The sequence below is a fragment of the Streptopelia decaocto genome (assembly GCF_964273445.1).
Source record: "Streptopelia decaocto genome assembly, chromosome: 5".
Taxonomy (NCBI): Eukaryota; Metazoa; Chordata; class Aves; order Columbiformes; family Columbidae; genus Streptopelia; species Streptopelia decaocto.
Genome location: NC_138659.1, coordinates 13,255,798 through 13,274,894, shown reverse-complemented (window position 1 = coordinate 13,274,894; position 19,097 = coordinate 13,255,798). Strand labels below are relative to the sequence as shown.

At 39.1% G+C, this 19,097-nt stretch overlaps 1 protein-coding gene across 4 annotated transcripts in view; it reads right to left on the bottom strand.

Annotated features, from left to right (window-relative positions):
* DAB1 (DAB adaptor protein 1) overlaps positions 1-19,097 on the bottom strand; it is a gene marked incomplete at both ends in the record, with an annotated part of 111,809 nt that overhangs the window by 55,804 nt on the left and 36,908 nt on the right. For all 4 annotated transcript variants that reach the window (XM_082052811.1, XM_082052810.1, XM_082052812.1 and 1 more), the window contains 2 exons: positions 1,348-1,446; positions 3,675-3,814. In XM_082052811.1, coding sequence (XP_081908937.1) covers positions 1,348-1,446; positions 3,675-3,814 — 239 coding nt within the window. The remainder of the gene's footprint in view (positions 1-1,347; positions 1,447-3,674; positions 3,815-19,097) is intronic.

Here is a 19,097-nt window from a genome sequence, read left to right as displayed (position 1 = left end):
AAGATTAAATCAAGAGCTTTTTAAAATTCAAGGCAGAGCTTAAACTGCTGTAAAAATCTTCTTAATTAGGATTAAAACAGTTTGTGTGTTGTTGCTTTACATCTAAGTAGTATAATGTTTTGCTTAGGTTTCTTCTTTCAGAGCAATTTAAAGAAAATCAAACATGATATTGCTGTGGCAAAAATTGCGAAGGCATGGAGGTTTCCTGCATATTCCTCGACCAGACGCTACTGGACTCAACAGCAACCACAAACTTTGCAATATCTTTCATCTCCAATTCCATACAATGTATACATTTTTTACCATTGATGATACAAGAGCTCTGATTCTTATGGTTACTCCATACTGGACAGAAGACAATCACTGCTGTTAATAGGAGTATATTGCATTACGGAGGTTACGACTGTGCTGACTGAAAATTATGGACCTGACAGGAATTCTTTAGGATTCCCCTGGGCCTTCTTCAGGGAATCCCAGCTCCCAGTGCTCTTCCTTTTCTCTCTTACCTCATTCTTGGAGAAAACAAGCTTCACTCTCCTGGCCTTGTCTGCAGCTCCCTGTTCCAGCTTGTTTTCTTCCCCTCAGCTTCCCATGACACAAAGGTCCCAATCCAAGACAACCACAGCATCTAATCCCATTCCCTTGCCATTACAAATTTTTACACTGAGGGTGGTGAAATACTGGCCCAGGTTGCCCAGAGAGGTGGTGGATGCTCCATCCCTGGAGACATCCCAGGCCAGGCTGGACGGGGCTCTGAGCAACCTGAGCTGAGCTCACGGCAGGGGTTGGACTGGATGACCTGGGAAGGTCCTTTCCAACGCAAACCGTTCTATGATTGTACACTCTTAAAGGTCACCTGGTACTGCCAGGGAATTTTAAGCAGCATCCAGAGGACTGGTGCACTTGAGCACTGGTGTACTGGATGAGAAAACCCACATGGGTACAGACACTAGTCTGTACCACAGACTGCTAAAGCTTTCTGCAAACAGTAGTCTGGTATTGCCAAGAAACAATTTTTTTACCTGGCAGGAGGAAAACAAACCCCCTCTCACCTCTTTCAGACTTCGAGCTCTGAGTATTTATGCACATAAGAAGCATCCCTGTACTCAAGTAAGTGGTTCTGCAGAAGTATCCAGGACAAGGCTTTACAATAAACCACATCCCCACGCTACACTTTACACGTCAGTCAATGGCTTGCTCTGATATATGATAACTCTCTATCAAGCTTGTCAGATGCTTTATGTGTGCTTCCACTGATGAGATATTACTGCCCGGCCAGGGAATGCTTTTGAAGAAACAACCATGAAAAGATTCAATTTTGCTCCATCACATGATTATTTCACTTACCCCTGTCTTTTCATCAAAGATTTTGATCCCCCCAAAGGAAACTGTTAAGAAGATTTTTTGTTTATGTTCTCCTTTCGAACGAGCCGCAGCAACAATTCCCTGTAGAAACAAAGAACAGTTTGGCTGGTTTCATTACTCTTCTAGGTGTCACAGCAGAGCACAAAAATTTGCTTGTGGACAATTCACCACCTTTCTAAGAAAACTTAAGGGCTTTCTAGGAACAGTCGCCTCTCTTACTTCTGGCTTCCTCCCTTTTTTCAAGGTGCCACACATTATCCAGAGAGCATTTCAAACATGCTCCCACTTCCAACCCCTGCACCAGCTAATCCTCCACGAAACCTGTTTTCATGTAAGCTGAAGGTCATTTCTAGCACACTTTTCCCAGCTGTTAGTTGCTTTGTTTCTTCTTTTTATAAGGAAAACAAAAATAAGCAGTGGAAAAAAAATGCCGACAGCTTTAGCTTACTTCATGGGCACACATAACTGGAATATGCAAAATCAAACTACACCTCTGCGGTAAAAGTTCATATTGTGGGTTAGTTTTTTTTCATAATCTCAGGCCTTTACTTCTCAAGTGAACCTGCTGATACACATTTCATGCATTACTCCCCCACAGCATAACTATAACAGTAACTTCTGTTTCCACATTCTCAGGAACCTGCCCTGACAAATAACCATGTACTAAGATCAAATATAATCCATTGCACTAGTAAATAAATAAAACCATTTAGCTTTTATCTGGTGCTCTGCAATTTCAGCATGTTTCAACAATCACTAACTTATGCTTTAAGACCTTAATGAGGTCAGTGTTCTCATTAGCAGACATGAAAATTAAAAAGAAAAAATTGAGTTATTTGTCAAAAGTCACCCCAAAACTTTATGCCTGGCCTTGAAACTCATGTTTTAGGCACCAGGTTTCCAGAGCCCATAACTTCATGCTTTGTTGCCTTATACACAAACATGAATGTCTAATGCCCCCTCGCCTTAATAGTTTTAGTCCTCTCACAACACTGTTCAGATCAATCTCGCCACTATGCAAACAGGTTATCAGGCATCCGGGAGCTGTGGAAATGGTAATACAGGAGGAGAGAGACAAAAAGGCTTGTGCAGCAGAACAGCGACAATGCTCCCAAATTGCTTCTAAGAACTATGAAATAATGAGAAATATCCAGTATACCTTAAAACAGATCAGAATATTGTGGCAGATGTAATAAATCAACAGTACACCTTTTAGAACAGATGAGTTTTTGCCTGTCATAAAACATTGGTAACTGATTTGTAAATTATCTACCAGATCTTGCTTTTAGATTGCTGAACCGTAAGATGCATGGCACCCTTTGCTGTTTATTCATTAATAACTTATTCCTCCTGGTTCCTTAGGACTGGAACCCTGCTGGTTGGTAGTGTAAAAGATACTATTTAGGGATTTGTACTACTGAAAAAATTAGTAATGGGAAATCCATCAGCTCTCTTGACAGAGTGCTGGGAAGAGGACTGGAAGGAAATCATGGTAAAAAGACTGGGGGCGGGTTATTCCTAGACCTACCTTGCAATCCTACAATGAAGTTGGGAAGCCCACGGTCAACACTGCACTTGAAGAAAAACACAATTATGCTTCCTATAGAGAACTCTTCTGCTCTTTGAGGGTTGTAAGGAAAGAATGAGCCAGAGAGGGATATCTAGCATGCTCCAGAAGGTCCACCAGGACTCTAAGTTTGCAGTCTACTAAAAAATCTGCTTTTGTCACTGCTCCATTTCCTTCCCAAAGTTCTGGCGACTCCTCTCTGTTTTCTCATGCTCTGTCCTCTTCAAGCACTGACTCCTGATTTTGTAACCCATCAACCCTGCCATTAGCGGTGCAAGACATTCCCCAAACAGTGAGGACACCAGTTCCCTCTGTATCTGGCTCCCTACACCCCACAACGTCACTCACCCCTTCCTCCCTGTCCCAAGAGGAGACAGAGGTCAAAGGCAGGGCTGTAGCTGATTAGCACTGTCATAGAAAATGTTCTGATATATAATTTTTCTTCTCAATGCTTTACCTCTCCTTTTGCATAATAAAATTATTCAATTTGCAGATGCGTTGTTTGTAATTTGTGGACAAATTGCAGTGGTGTCAATCATGAATAACTACTGAACTCAGAGATAATGTATTAAAATTAAACTGGAATAAGCAATACCAGCCAGGAGTTCATGTAAAATTGACTGATTTCAATACATAATTAACCAGTGTGACTCAGTGTCATGAAAGGAGAACGAGTAAAAGTTCAAGCTGAAATTCACTTCCCTTGACTCCGTAATATTAAACATTAAAAGTTCCACTGCACCTTGAGCTTCATCATGGAGTCTTGGCATAACTTGTCTCCTCGTGCGGCAGAAACTTCATCTATCCCAATCAGTTTTGCTTTGTATCGGACGCCGTCACCTTTAAACCTCTTTATTAAAGTGGCTTCACTGCGATCCTGACCTGAAAAGACATATGGGAAACAAGGAAATTTTCATGAGTGCAAAGGAAAATAAATGAATACATGCTTCTAATTAAGTGGCAAATTAGATCCAACTCCTACCTCAACATGGAATCATTTCAATAAAATTACAAGAAAAGTACTCGTTCAATAAAACCTCTTGGCCTTACTACTTCAAATGAATTCACAGTGGAATTGTTGCCATACAAAATATTCTGCACGAAATTTGCACACAAATTAAGTTTACGGAAATAAGAGATAAGCCTGAATCAGACCTAACGGATCTGAAAACTTCTGATCTGTGCAGCTTGTTTTAATTCTAATACGCTTGAGAACTCTTCATTTTGCAGACAAAACTCTAACAGAAACATGGGACTATTTCCTTGCATAGTGACTTATCTAACTTTATCAGCAATATTTACACTATTACTATTTGAATGATGAAAAAAGAAATAACGTCGTTTGACTACAGAATACTGCTGCTCTAAAGCACAAAAATATAGTCTCCATGTTCTATTCTTTCTGTTTATAAACATATACAGAAAAAACCAAAACCAGCCAAGTTGGCTCTCACGGGCTCACCCTGAGAAGCTTAAAAAATGGCACGAGATGTTTCTTAACAAAAAAGCAACTGGGGATAAGATAGTACAGTACTGAAAAGGCCAATGCACATAAATTACAATGCTCAGACTGGCCTGAATCACACGACAATGACACTACAGCAATCCATGAAAGGGACAGTTTTGTCAGGAAGACTTTTTTTCCCGAGCATCTGCAGAAGAGTTTATTCTGTGTCTCAGCTGGAAGAAATATGTTAGTTAGGGAATCAGTCTTTCTAAAATTGATTAAAGATGTATTTTGCAGCTGTCTGTAGAATTTCTTGCTAGGATCTCAGAAAAACAGCAGCGAACTGTAAATAATTGCAACCAAACAACCAACCAAACAAACCACTTCCAGGGCACAAAGCAGCAAGTAGAAACGTGAGATGTTAGAGAATTTGAAGTTTCTCAGACACAACCAATTCCACCAGGAAACTTGCCTAAACGTGGGCTGACACTGCTAAAAATTATTTTATTACCACCTAGTAGCTCTAACTCACAGATTTTGCCCCGTCCTTCTATAGTAGCTACTGTAAAAAATGAACTAAGAGCCTGCTATAAATGAACTGAAGGTAACAAACTAATATTAGACACCTATATCTAAGAATTTTGGCCCTGATTTTCTCCAAAGGTCATTCTTTGAAAAGTCAGATTAAAGCACAGAAAAAAAATAATAAAATCTGCTTAGCTAGCTTTTGATAAGCAAAAGTACATATGCTTTGAGGGGGAAAAGCTATTTTGTTTTACATTTCTAGTAAAAGCACTTCTTCAGCAGTCAACACTTGGGTCAACTTTGCTAGTGTTACACAACCACCAAGTGGATAATAAACCAGGTTCAAAACTATGGAACTGCCATTTTTACAATACCATTACAGTAAAGATTAGAGAGCATATGGGACCAACGAAGAGTACTTGCAAATGAAGATACTCACATTTTGTCCTCCTTCCTCCAAAGTACAGCAAGGTCCACACTGTGAACTAATGATGGACTAAATATATGTTAAAAAATACAGCTATTTTAAGCATATTGAGATCTTTGAGTGTGTTTGAGCACACAAATACTATTTCTTTCAATGAAAAATATCAGCACAGATAAATGTTTTAATGCCTCATTTATAGCCCCTTAAAAATAAGATAGGTGATTAAGTGTTGCTGTGATAGTTCAGTAGCCATCCACCTGTTTCCCTTGATTCGTTTTCACTCCTGCTCCCTCAAAAAGAATTAAACAGAGGGTTGAAACTTCATTGTCTTACATTATATTTTCTTTAAAAAAAAAAAGAAAATCTAAAGAGACAAAAATGACAAACCAGAAATATCAAGGGAAACATCAAGGCAGATGTTGGCACCATTGGCTACAAACAATGAAAAACCATTTTCCACTTTCAGCTCCAGAGTGGGGCAGGAGGGAGAACATCTGGAGAAAAAACGAAGTACAACGATAACAGTGGACTTTTCCATATGTCTTTTATACATACAATGATATCCTGTTGATTTGCAGTAAATAAAACCCAATTCCAACAGCTTTCTTGCCAACAATTTTCAACTTTACGTCGTCGTTAGAGCTGAAGGCAGCTGTTAGCTGATAGCATAAGCATGTAAGCATTCAAGAGTGTTTCCTGGGTCCAAGTCATGACAGCGACCTTGCAGTCATCCATTATTTGAACATTTATACTTATTCCAACCTCTGATCTATTTTGCTGCGCCTAACTAAATCCCTGACATTAATAGCCCATTCAAACACAACTTATGGCTGTGTTTGCTTACGCACAACTCCCATGTCAATTATGATCCAGATTAAGTAGGATGAAGTGCTTTTGGGATAAATGACTGGGAAAAAAAAAAAATCATCAGCCTGAAAATGATGTAGATATTTTGAACTGTGGTGGAAACTACAAATTACTCAACGCTACAAATTCATCCGTAAAACCCTAGAGCATGTCCCATGGAAAAGCACAGAGAACGCACACACACTGCCCTATGTTATAAATCAGCCATCTGCAACAGTCATCCTTTCTCAACGTCTATCCATACCTCCCCCAATCTATGCTCATACCATATTTCCAAATTTTAGTGCTGTAACCTGTACTGAAAAAATTTTTACCTGCTTGGAAATTTACCCTGTGACAACTGTCATCACGCTTGATTTTATAGACGCCACGACATTTATGTAGGGTGATACTTCATTTGCACACTGGACACTTAGAAGGCAGATTGTCCAGGTTCTCATAAACACCTCATCATTAAAACAAAAAAGCTGCTGTGTTTTTGTTGTTGTGGTTCTTGGTGTTGCTGTTTGTAGTTGTGTGTGGGGTTTTTTGTTTTGTTTTTCCATGGTAGTTCTTGAACAAGATTTTTCTGAGTTTGAAACTGCTTGGTCCCAGCCTGTGGGACGGAGGATTATCCTGGATATGGGGCTGCACTTACTGCTGGAGCTCCGTTTTATATGAATAATAAGAAGCTGCATCTTGGGGCTTTTGCTCTCAGCTTGCCTTCCTCAAACTACAAATAACATCTCAAGGGCAGCAAGGGGCACATTCAGAAACCAACTAAGAAGATTTTTATGGAAAACTGAAGCCTGAGGTCTGAAATCATTACCAGATCATAATCTACAGCAAAATTAGAAGCACATATTTAATGACAGCCACTTCTTTCCACAACACATATTTCCTGAGATCACATTTTAGGATGTCATGGCTACAGGGAACAGCACAGCTGCCAAAGTCACGCTGGGTGAGCGGCCGATGCCCATCTCAGTTGTCCACTGTACCCTGTACAGGTAAGGATCTACCCAGCGTTCCTTGGCAAAGGACCAGCAACACTAGGTCATCCTGAAATGATCCCAAATTAAATTCTTGTATTAAACTTTTTTAACTTCAAGACCAACAGGTATTTTCTAACAATTTTCTTTAAAATGCTTTCCAAAATTGCTTTTCATAATCAAAGAAATATCCCAAGCATTTGTTTGCAACTCAACACAAGGACCTTACAATCCAAAATGGAACCAGGTTAACAACAAAACTAAAACTGAATTGATTCTCATGCCCCAAACTGAGAAAAAAAGCAAAAGCTAATAAACCACTAACAAGATCACACAAATTCAATTTAGAAAGGTGATCACTTTTAATTAGAAAATGTGCCACTGTTGACACAGGCACAGAAGTGTTTTGTTTGCAGAACATACATTTATAATCCTTAGAAGCCCTTAAAATGTAAATGTAAGAATAATTATTTTACCTACTTCTATAGACGTCACCGTTCACCTTTCAGCCACTGCTCCTGCCTAAGTAGGAAAACATGATCTTTGCCACTGAGTTGTGGCACTGCGCTTGGACTTCCACAGTTTTTTAGGAGAACAATAAATCCCTGGAGCTGGGGGATGCAATGTGCTCTGAGCACGTGTCTAAAGAAGAGAGAGGCTTATCATCACGATCAGCACTGAGGTATTTTATCCATCTCACTAAAGCCACAAGTTTTTTAACATGGTCAAACATTTTTATTTGAGGCAATGCACTTTTAACTGAGCTCAAGTTCTGTAAGCAAGCTAGAGACAGACCTGAACCCAAAAGCCCAAGTACTCAACCCAAATACCTCAAGTGAATTCAAGATGTGATTGATAAACAGGCCAAGAGGAACACAAGCTATTGTGTAAGATCCAGGTCAGAAAATCCCCAGTTGAGTGCCCAACACCAGCAGTTCTACGATTCTATGATTTCCAACTAGCAAACAACAGGACAAGAGGAAATGGCCTCAAGCTGCGGCATGGGAGGTTTAGATTGGATATCAGGAAAAATTCTTCATGGAAAGCGTTGTCAGGTATTGGAACAGGCTGCCCAGGGCAGTGGTGGAGTCACCATTCCTGGAGGGGTTTAAAAGGCATGTAGATGAGGTTCTTAGGGACATGGTTTAGTGATAGAGTTAGGTCAGATTATGGTTGGACTTGATGATCCTGAGGGTCTCTTCCAACCGAAATAATTCTATGATTCTTCCCAGGCACTGTGTATTTTGATGAGCGATTCAAGAAGACTTATCCTCACTCTTGGTACAAGTCGACGATTACACTTGATTTCGGCTATTAGCCCAACAGAGCGCCAAGCTAACATTGCATTAATATGCTAACACTTAAAGCAAATGCTGTTTATTTTCCCAGGGGATCTGTAAGTGAGCGTATTTCATAAATAGAAAAAGAAAATAAGCCAAAGCATCACTGCAATAAGCACACTGTTGCTTTTTCTGTGTGCTCTTGTAACACACTACACGTTCTTCACAGCACTCGCTAATCTAAACCAATAGCCCTGGAAATAGCTGTATCCTTTATTTAAATGTTTGAAGCCCTCAGGGCATAATCTGAATTTCTTGATTTTATGGCTGTAAAATATATAATGATATTATCAGCAAAGTCAATAACATGCTCCTGGCAATCAATTTGCTGAAGAACGACACACAACTGTCTTGTGTTTTTTTTTTGTTTTCTAACTAATAAACTGTCAAACTTGTATCCATCACACATTCAAATTATAAACCTGAAATAACACCTCCTTGTATCTCACACGGCTGAAAAACAATCACATAAACACTTATAAACAGCCTACATCTTCATGGAGACAATTAGCATTTTTATAGCACTAATACAGAGGGAAAGACAGAATACTGTGGTGCAGAATGACCTCTAAGATGCCACACACACTGATGACTACTGAATTAATTGCTAAGTGAAAGATATTTTCCATTAGCTGTGTATATTTATGTCGCTATGTGCACATATATATGCATCCATAATTTTATGTATTTGCACATATACATACACACATGGTGCACAGCTTCATTTGCTATCAATTATCTAAGGAAAATTCATGGTAATTTTCATCAACTGCAGAATTCCCTGGGCGGGGGGAGTGGAGGGTAAGTACATAAGCAGGTATAAAAAAGAAAAAATACTCATACATAATCATATGTAGCTTTCAGTAGAGCAGCAACTAAACAGCAATTCAGGAAGGAATAATGAAAAACTCAAAGAGATTATTCTCCTTGATGGCACATTTTTCTCAATGGCCTCACAGAACTGTAAGTCCGATGGAGATGGCTCAAAACTGCCCATCACACAGAGGGATGGACCTTGGTACCAAGACCGCAGCCCCTCTGGAATGTAATTCTTCATAGACAGAAGAAAGTGCAGTGCTGAACACTTATTCGGAATTATAAAACTATCCCCCACACACCAATTTCCAGATCCTCTCCTATCTGTTAATCCAAGTTTTGAACTTTTCTGCCAGAGGAGGAAAACTTGGAGCTGCCAGGTTGTGTATTTGTCACTGACTTTGGCAGCACAGCTGCCCAAATCCACTGTGAAACACCTGGAGAACTGATGCACAGAAATAAAATATTTTTCCTTTTTCTACATAACATTTTAGAAAATAAAACACATCATATCTAGCAGTATATGTGCACACAACATAAGTTCTGGTGTTATCACCAGCATTCTCTTCCTCTAATAATATTTATCAAATGAGTTTCTTGCAATTAGCCATTCTAAACTGAGAGTTACTTAAGGGTTTCACTTCAAGATCTAGAACTCATCTGAAATGACCAGAGTATGCTCACAACAAGACCTGGTCCTAACATCAATCACTGCTCTATTAAATGAAGATGTACTTTGAATTTCACACTTCGTCAATGAAGGTTAGTTCCTAGCAACTGCAAAAAAACTACTGATGTAATGAAATGCAATCTGTTTTGGGGGGATCGATTACAACCTGAGAAATCATGTTAAAATTTGATAAGGAATAAGTACTGCTTTTCTATATAGGATGCTATACAAAACTCTTGGTTACAGTATATGACAAATTGAATGTAGCTCCTAAAAACTCCTAAAAAGTCTGCAAGATTTGTTCTGGAGCGCTTTTAGCTTATCCAGCTAGACAGAGCTTGCTGTAGGGTCAACAAGTCAACTCTGTTGGGGTCTCAAGTATTCACAAAGTGATATTGCCACGATACAAGTACATAAAACCCAAAAAAAAAAAAACCCTTTTACACCTCCCCCTGCCACAAACCCCATGAGCTGCCCTTGCCCAGAAGTGCCATCGGGAGCCACATGAGCCTCCTGGCTCGAGGAACTAGAGGGAGAATCTCCCTCCCGTCCCACTGATGCTTCCATCCTCTTGGTGCTTCTGCTCAGAAAAAGGTAAAATGTCCCATTTTGACATCAACGCAAACATTTGTCTTGAATGCAAAGACCAGAATATTTCTATGGAACAGGATAAACCGTTTAAAGAGGGGAAACAGAAACCACTCTGAAGGCTCAATGAACTTCTATTACGGTTAAATTTAAAAATATTACCTACAATTTTAAACACAGATAAGGGCTCTCCAGGAAAACTCAATCATCGTTCAGACTATCATCTCAGCAGCAGTTCCCGATTGCTCAGCACTGCTATTCAGTCACCTCCAACTGAGATTTTATGGCTTCTGGCATTATTAGCCTGTGAATTACTGTCCTCGAAGACACCTACACATCCCTACTCTTAGAACCAAGTTTCCCAAGTAAATGAGATGTTCCCGTACTATTTGCTGTCTTTGATCAGACGTTTATGAGCAGAGATGTCACTCACAAGGTGACAACAATTGCACTTGCCAAGTTTTTACCTTAACACTTTGTACTCTACACGAGCTAATATAAAACAAGATGTACATTTGACTGTCTCCAAAGCAAAACAACAGTGTGCACTGCATTAAATTATTTCTTTATAATACAAGGAAATATGTGTGAGCATGTCATGAAAAGAACTCAATTTTTTACAAAGAAGGCCTCATTATATAACAAGGTTTATTAAAATTTTGGACAAATCTCAGTGCTGAAGAGTCCAGGGTAAGCACGCTGGCAGTGATTGAGCACATATGCTCCACGGGCAGATGACAAAGCACTCAGTTCTAGCCAGAAGGCTCACTGATCAATTTTATTTTCTTAGATGGTCTTTGAGATGACAGAATATGGGCACATCCTCAGACACAGAAATGACCAAAAGCTGAATGTAATTAAACTTCCTTTCAGCCTCTGTACCATATGAGTCTTCATAAATCCTTGAAAGACATTTTTTAAGGTGCCTTTTAGAGGCTGGATGCAGAAGCAGCTAAAATCCCATATTGTGCACTGATTTAAATGGAAATAAGACACTGCAATAAAACTTTATTTTGGGCTACTGGCCTCATTCAGCAAGCCCTACAGAGCGACCAGAAGTGAAACAAGAAAAACTTCGTGCTCCATTTTCTGCTGTTAGAGAGTAAGAATAAAAATCATGTTTTCTTGACAACTAGAGGGGAAGGGAGAACACAGGTATCTGTGGATTTTTTTTCTTTAAAAGACAGACGATACTTCAGCAACTTTGTTCACCTCATGTTTCAAAGCTGGAGTAAATGTTTAAATCAAGCAGACATCAAAATGTCAAGTAAGTAAAGCCCTGGGGAAAACAGGGTCATCAACCAGTTCATTCCTTGCCTGCTTGCCTGGATGTCAGTATGAAATCAGTTGCTTCTGAGACAAAAACTCTAAGAAAAGGTAATTGATTTTACAGTGATCCTTAATTGGCATTAATATGTGCACTGCATTTCACAGTATCACAGTATGTTTGGGATTGGAAGGGACCTCAAAAGATCATCTAGTCCAATCCCCCATTTGGATGGGGCATGGTAAAAGCCCAGACATTCTGAAAACCAAGGGACCCATTAGAGCTGCACTAATATGCCCAAGCAAAACAGCCCTAATGGAGCAGCCAGAAGACACCATCTACTGCCAACATAAACAACTTCAAAACAGCGAGGAGAGGCCAGTCCAAATGGTGCCGCTGAACTACCCCAGAACGCGTCATTTCCAAACCAAAACTGAACTTCCTGGAGAAGAGGAAAGTAAATTACAAATGTCCTTCCTTCCGAGCTTCACCATCGTACTGAGAAGCAACGTAAAGCAAGAGAAAAACGAGTTAAACACTAGGAAGACTTGTCATCTAAAGACGAGCATCTAAATAATTTTGGTATGTGAACATGCAACAAGATTTGCAGAGTTGTTGAATTCTCTATAATCCCAGAAGAAGTAAAAGTACTCTGAATTTATTAAAAAAAAAAAAAAAACACACAAAAAAACTCAAGCTGCTTTTATGTGTCTACCTATATCTGGCTTTCTGTATGAAGTTTTCAGGAATAATTTTAATTAGACTTTAACTAACCCAGCACCCAGACATGCATGTGCTTACACACGGCGCCCCAAAGTCATGTTGAGACACACAGATTCAGAATTTACACTTCAAAGCCTACAAATACATTCTGTTGATGAGTCTATTAAAGAGTTTGTTTTTTGTTATGTATAAAGAAAGCAAAAGGGTGGAGAATCAGTTCACTTCATACAAATGCCAAATACTTGTGCTGCCCTAAGATAAATGTTAATTCTCCAGGACTATAAAAACAGCAAGTTAAGAAAAGGTTATGCTCTGCTGATTAACATTCCCAAATTTCTCACATATTCAGTAAGAGAAAAATCATTCCATTCAAGATAACTAATTACAGACACTGAAGTCCCCAAAGAAAAGAGCAAATAGCCCATAACATCTAACACAGGGGGACAAAACCATTCACTGATTTACACTTTACCCTCTCTTGTCAATACTGTGGTCTCCTACTGCATCAGTGCTGGGGGCACACATAGAAATGGGACTGTACACCACCCTGGATGAAATCATGGCCATGTGTCAGGGCAACCCTGCTCCTTGAGCCATGAGCCACCCTCTTTGTCAATACAGAACTGTCATTTGTTGAAGAGTCGCGCCAGCGCTCGTTAAAACAGTTACAAAACCACGCAGTAGATTACAACAGGCTGTAAACAGCTGCAAAGTGCAAAGTCTGCTTGTTGTACTTCTGTTCTTTGACTGGTTTGGTTCAGCGTTGCAAATAGTCTCACCTAAATGACAGAACGTGGTCTTCCAGGGAAGAGAAGGTGAACATCAGCCCCAAATGCTCTTCCACTTGGCCTCCTCTGAAGCCCATGCCATCTACCTCCCATGTCACTTAACCCCAATAAGACTTAAGCCTTGATAGCACTGAGCAAAGGCTCCAGCAGAAAAGCTGCATCACACACTGGGCTGTGACAGCAGAACCACCGTGCACCTTTCCTCCTACAGAATTAGCGGCACCGACAATTATATCTGGGTTTACTCACAGTTCTGATGATATTGGTATAAAACACAGCTCTGGAATGTGCAGACCCATAAAGTTCTCTCTTAAGAAGCTGGTTCCAAGGCTGTGGCATTAGAGGCAGCAATGGACTCAGAAGGGAATTATCTACCTACCTTAGAAAGCTTATTCTCGCACAAAAAAAAAAAGAACGAAAATGTCTTGTTAAAAACGCAACGCAAATAGATTTGTAGAAATTATGCTATGATCATGTTAATTCAATAAGAAAAGCACCTGCTATTTATTTTCCACGGGCAAACGGAAATACCAGTATTCACCACATGGCAGTCAATAAAATAACAAACCGCTATTTCCCCGCTGAAATTGTTCGCGTTTTGCTATCCAATGTTTCAGGAAGAAAATTATTTTCATTTTGGCCTCCCACTGCCTCTGCAACATCAGAGAATGTCTCTCTCTGTTGGAAAAACAATAGGAGGCAAAGAGGAAAGCAGCTTTTTTCCTGAGACTTTGGGCTAGAAAACGCCATCAATTTCAAAATTACAACAGTGGCAAAGTGCTTCTTTCAATCTGGTCCTTTCATTTTTGCCTCCTGCTGCCGTTCCTATTGTCAAAGTGGCAGCAGGAGGCAGAAATGAAAAGACTACTGCCGGCAATCACCCTTGGGCACAGCGTTAATAAGAAGTGAAACACCCCTGTGCCATAATGAATTCCAGAGGTAGGAAATTGGGGTTTGCGCATCTCTCATGTGTGTAGTGCCACGGAGATCAACCCATCAGGATAACTCTTCTGCTTCTTGAACAGGAGCCAAAGTGTTTGGGGTAGTACTCCAAAAACTAAGAATTAAACAGAATTTTGTTAAAAAGGTAATAAAATCCAACAAAAACAAGCCAGAAAAACCCTCCAGATAACTCTGCTTCAAGTAAGAGGAAAGGAAATCAGTCAACTGGGAAAACTTGGGGCAATTTTTTAAGACGTTGGGTAAATAGGTTGAGTTGTAAGAGCACAAGGACCCAACTGCCTGCCAAGCTAAACTAGAATGTTCGAATCCAAAGAGCCTGTTGATACATGAGGGGAAAGAGGACAAACTAACACATGAGTTTATTACAAGAGAGCAAAATCATAGTCCTTCCTACAGAAGTTCTTTAAAAACAGAGAAAACAACTAGGAAGAGAAACAAGGAGTTAATGAAATTGAATATGATATTATTTTTCACTGCATGAATTAAAGAGCAGAGGGTTTTCCTCACTATCGCTGAGGCAAAATAAAGTTACCTTTTTCCTATTAAAAATAAAAACCAGTGGTAATTCACAAATAAAAGCACTACTCTTTCTTGCGCTACACTTGAACAACAAAAATTTATGAAGCCTGAAAAATATACTCAGTGCGAAGTGCAGCTAAACTGTTTCATCACCTGTGTTTCTTAAAATAATAAAGGCAGGCAATTTAAAAAAAAAAATCCATAGGAACTCAAAAGGAGGATAAGACTGTTTTATTCTTAGGTCAGAGTTCTTTATTGACCTGTACAAAATCCTTGTCATACTAGCTTTACGGACATGTAGATAATATGAGTCTGCTGAAATCACCACAAGAACAGTTTCATGGGAAAAAATAGATTCTATTTACATCATTAAAATATTACCAGTCTTTTAAAACATTATGATTCCTCTTGCGATTGTGCTTATCTTCTGGACAGTCAAGACCTATTTACTTGGTATACTACCCTAGTTATTTGCTGTCTGGTACCACCAAGCTTTTCTGGCTATTTCTCTACTTGTAACAAATAGTATTTTGTGAGACCATGTTGAAAACACTGATCAAACGATGGACAAGTCCTCCTTTGGACTGCACCCCCAATGCCTTCAATAACTTGCCTATAACTTATTCATTTATAAACAAAATTGACTGTGTCTAATCTCTGTGAAAAAAACCCAACAACCTAATAATTTAATGTCTGTATGCAGCTTAATGTATTATAAGATAGGGCATTGCTATGCCAGGTTACTATGCTATTAGCTGGGGGATTCTCAAGCATCTGTCATGCAAAGTAGGTCAATTTCTAGCCATATAATTCTGATTATGTCAAAATATTTATTCATGAGTTTCCTAATTCAACATACTTCAAATAAGTCATATTTATGTAAAAAAAATACATCTAAATTATAGTTGCTAACAACTGGGTTATCACAGCTTCAAAGACTTTTGTAATCCAGAGATGAGGATAATTTTTTTCACTTACAAAGTACTATGTAATCACAGAATTGTTTTTATTTCCTATCTGGCATGTTTTTTAGTCTGGTTTCCTAAGGAAACAAGAGTAACACAGCCACATACTCCATGAGTATATAAGAGAATGTGCAAAGGAATGGAAGCCTCCATCTGCCCTTCTCATGCCATTCTTCCCTGCAGTAACACTGGAACTTTTAGGCCTATTTCCATCAAGTGTCATCTATATTATGTATTTTTTACTTTACTGGTTGGGGCAAATAGGTGGCTGACCAGAGGAGCGAGGAAAGGCCATGCTGTGAGCTTGTCTTTTCTTAGGGCTTAGAGCAATGTCAAGACCTAAGAAGCCAGGCTTCCTAGGTTCCTCAACTCACAAAAGTCTTTCCATCAAAACTAAAAGATAAACAGGAGAAAACAGAGGTATACAATGACTTACGTCATCCACGTGCTCAGCAAGATCTTCCAGTGAGAGATTAGGAATGAGCCCGAGCTGCTGGAAACACTCCCGCAGTAAGAGGGAGATGGAAAAGTTCATTATGCCACTCAGGCTATCTGTGACTAGCTGATCATATAAAGACATGAACAAATAGCAAATTTGAGGTTTTCTGCACTATTGCTGGCAAAGAAAAGGTCATCAAGGTAACCATCTGTAACTGCACTGTATCCTGCTTACCTGGCCATTTCCCCTTGTTTTTACCAGTAGCCACATGATGGATTCCACTTTCAACCAACCATACCCCTTTTAAATATCCTAAAAACTTAAGGCTTGGCAGAAGTAAAATCTTTTAACTTTCCTCTCCAGGTAAGTGCTGTGTAAGCCTATATTTCATCTTCTAATATGCTGCTAGGAGGTACAACTGAAAAACATATAATACTATTATTCCTAAGGCAAACAATTATGAGCCTAATTCTTCACTTTACTAGGTTTTTTTCTATGCCATTCTAGCACCATACTGGTAAGTTGAAATGAAGAGACACTCATTAGAGCAATGGCCAGAGCAAGATGTGGAAAGGAAAAAGGTCACATGCAGGTTCTCCTCCTAGGTCATTTGGAATATCTTATACATGTCTATAATCTGTATGATTCTTGGCTTCCAGGACAGAGAGGAAGATTTACCATTATCCAGTAAAGACGTTGTCCCTGAACAGCAGAGAAAGACACACAATACTTGAACTCTTTTGATGATCTGTCACCTTTGCGTACTAACAAATAGGCTGCCTTGAAACAACCCAGAAAGAAAGGCTGCACTTCAAAAAAGTTCAGTCCTCAGAGACCTGCAAGAGCTGCACAAAGACCTGAGCACATTACGGCCACCACTCCCATATGCGCTCAAGGTACCACAGATGCTCACAGCTGTGTTCTGTTAATGACCTTTTTAATCAAAGAAAAGGCATTAACACTTTTAAATGCTTTCCATTACCAGTGTCCTAATACTAATTTTCTAAAAGTTCTTCTACAGGGGTAATCAAACTGTGATCTGTGTTCCCTTTGTCTGGCTGCTTCTCATGCTAAGATTTAAACGCTATGTTTTGTTTCATTTTAAATAGTCTTCCCTTTGACTGTTCTGGTGGAGTTGGCAGGCATTCAATATAACCTGATTGTTGATTATGTCTGTAGCAGTTATTTAAGTACCTATTGGGCTGGTTTAAAAGAAACACTACAGTGGCTAACAGGACTAATCTGAAAAGTACCTTTTAAGAAAATTTATTTTAAAATGCAAAAGCCAGTTCTTTCTTCAGCCACCTTCCTACATGCCATCAGAAAAATAAAATCTCTTCGATATCAAAAACATCAATAGTGACCCTGAAGCAGCAGATCAAAATGGGAATTCAGATGCTGAAAAACTATTTTTAATGTATAGATTTTTACAGTTAAAAGACTACTGTTACATAAAAACCCCTTCACATTTTCAAAAACGTAACAGTGTAAGACAAGGCAAGTTACAGCAGATGTTGCAAGATGAGGAAGACTTGATCCTTAGGATCATCTTTTGGCATGTAGCAACTTAAAAATTACACAGAACTCATCATGCAAATGCTGACACAGCCTCTTTGCTGCTCCACACTGATTCGTCAACCCACCCCTCGCTTACACAAACTTAACGTTGTTTCCCTAAAGCTTCAATATTTTCCTTAGGAAAATGTGTGGGTTTGACCCATTTCAGATTATCTGATTTCACCTTTTCACAATCTCAAAAAGGAGATGTTTTCAGCAATGAGAACCACCTCATCCAGCACTCGCAGAATGGGCCTTGGTTCTGAGGCCTGACCTGACTAAACATCCACCTGAATAATGCCACTGGGAAGCTCAGCAAAGGAGTTAATAATAGTAGACAAAACAAGATTCATTTAATCAGCTAAGTATTTCTCTGATTACAACAAACAAAGAGACAGGATTGTATGACAATTTTGAGCGCTTGGTAAACTTCAGCAGTGCCTTGTAATGAAGCCTTGGCAAGAAATAAGTGAAATACAAAGATTTTTCATATTGAGGCTGTGTAAACAGTTTCCACTTTTAGAAATGTATCCTAGCAACTCATAGAAATGGTTTTGAAAGACAGCTGGACAAAAACATAATTTGGAATAAAAACAGATGTAATTGCTAAACCATCAAGTCTGGTAGTCCCAAACTGGTCTTGCAGCCACACCTCAACTACAATTCAAGATGTTGAGAAAAGAAACACCAGGACAAACATGTTTTTAAAGTAACATCTGCAGAAAAGAACATTAAAAAGTGCATCAGTGGAAATTATTCCGAATTTTGTATTCTTTTCTTACTGATATAGAAAATCTTTCTGGCTTCCAGTAGAAAAGCCTGCTGGACCTATGCCTCATGTTTTATATTTGCATGTTGCTAGAGAGAGGAACGAGATGCACAACGGAATTTTATTTATCAGGTGTTCACTCAATTCCACTGCAAATCAATTTTTTTTTATTTATTTCATTTTTCAGTAGAAAACTCAAGTGGCTTATATAATAATGCACAGACCTTGATTAAATGTCTAATCCATAATTCAATAGAGAGATCCTGCTGACATCACCAGCAATGAAAAAAGGTTCATAAAATCTATCATGAACACAAAAGAAGCCTAAACTATATTTCAGGCTTAGTATTCAGACTACAATTGCATAAGCGTTATTGGCGATGGCAATAAACCATGTTTATACATTACAGGTTACCTTATAAAATCTCTCAAGAAGCTGAAACATGAGAGAAGAGCATCCTGCTCCCAAGATGCAAACAGAGAATGTTCCTCAAAACTTACTCAGTTTTACTGTGGAGGACTAT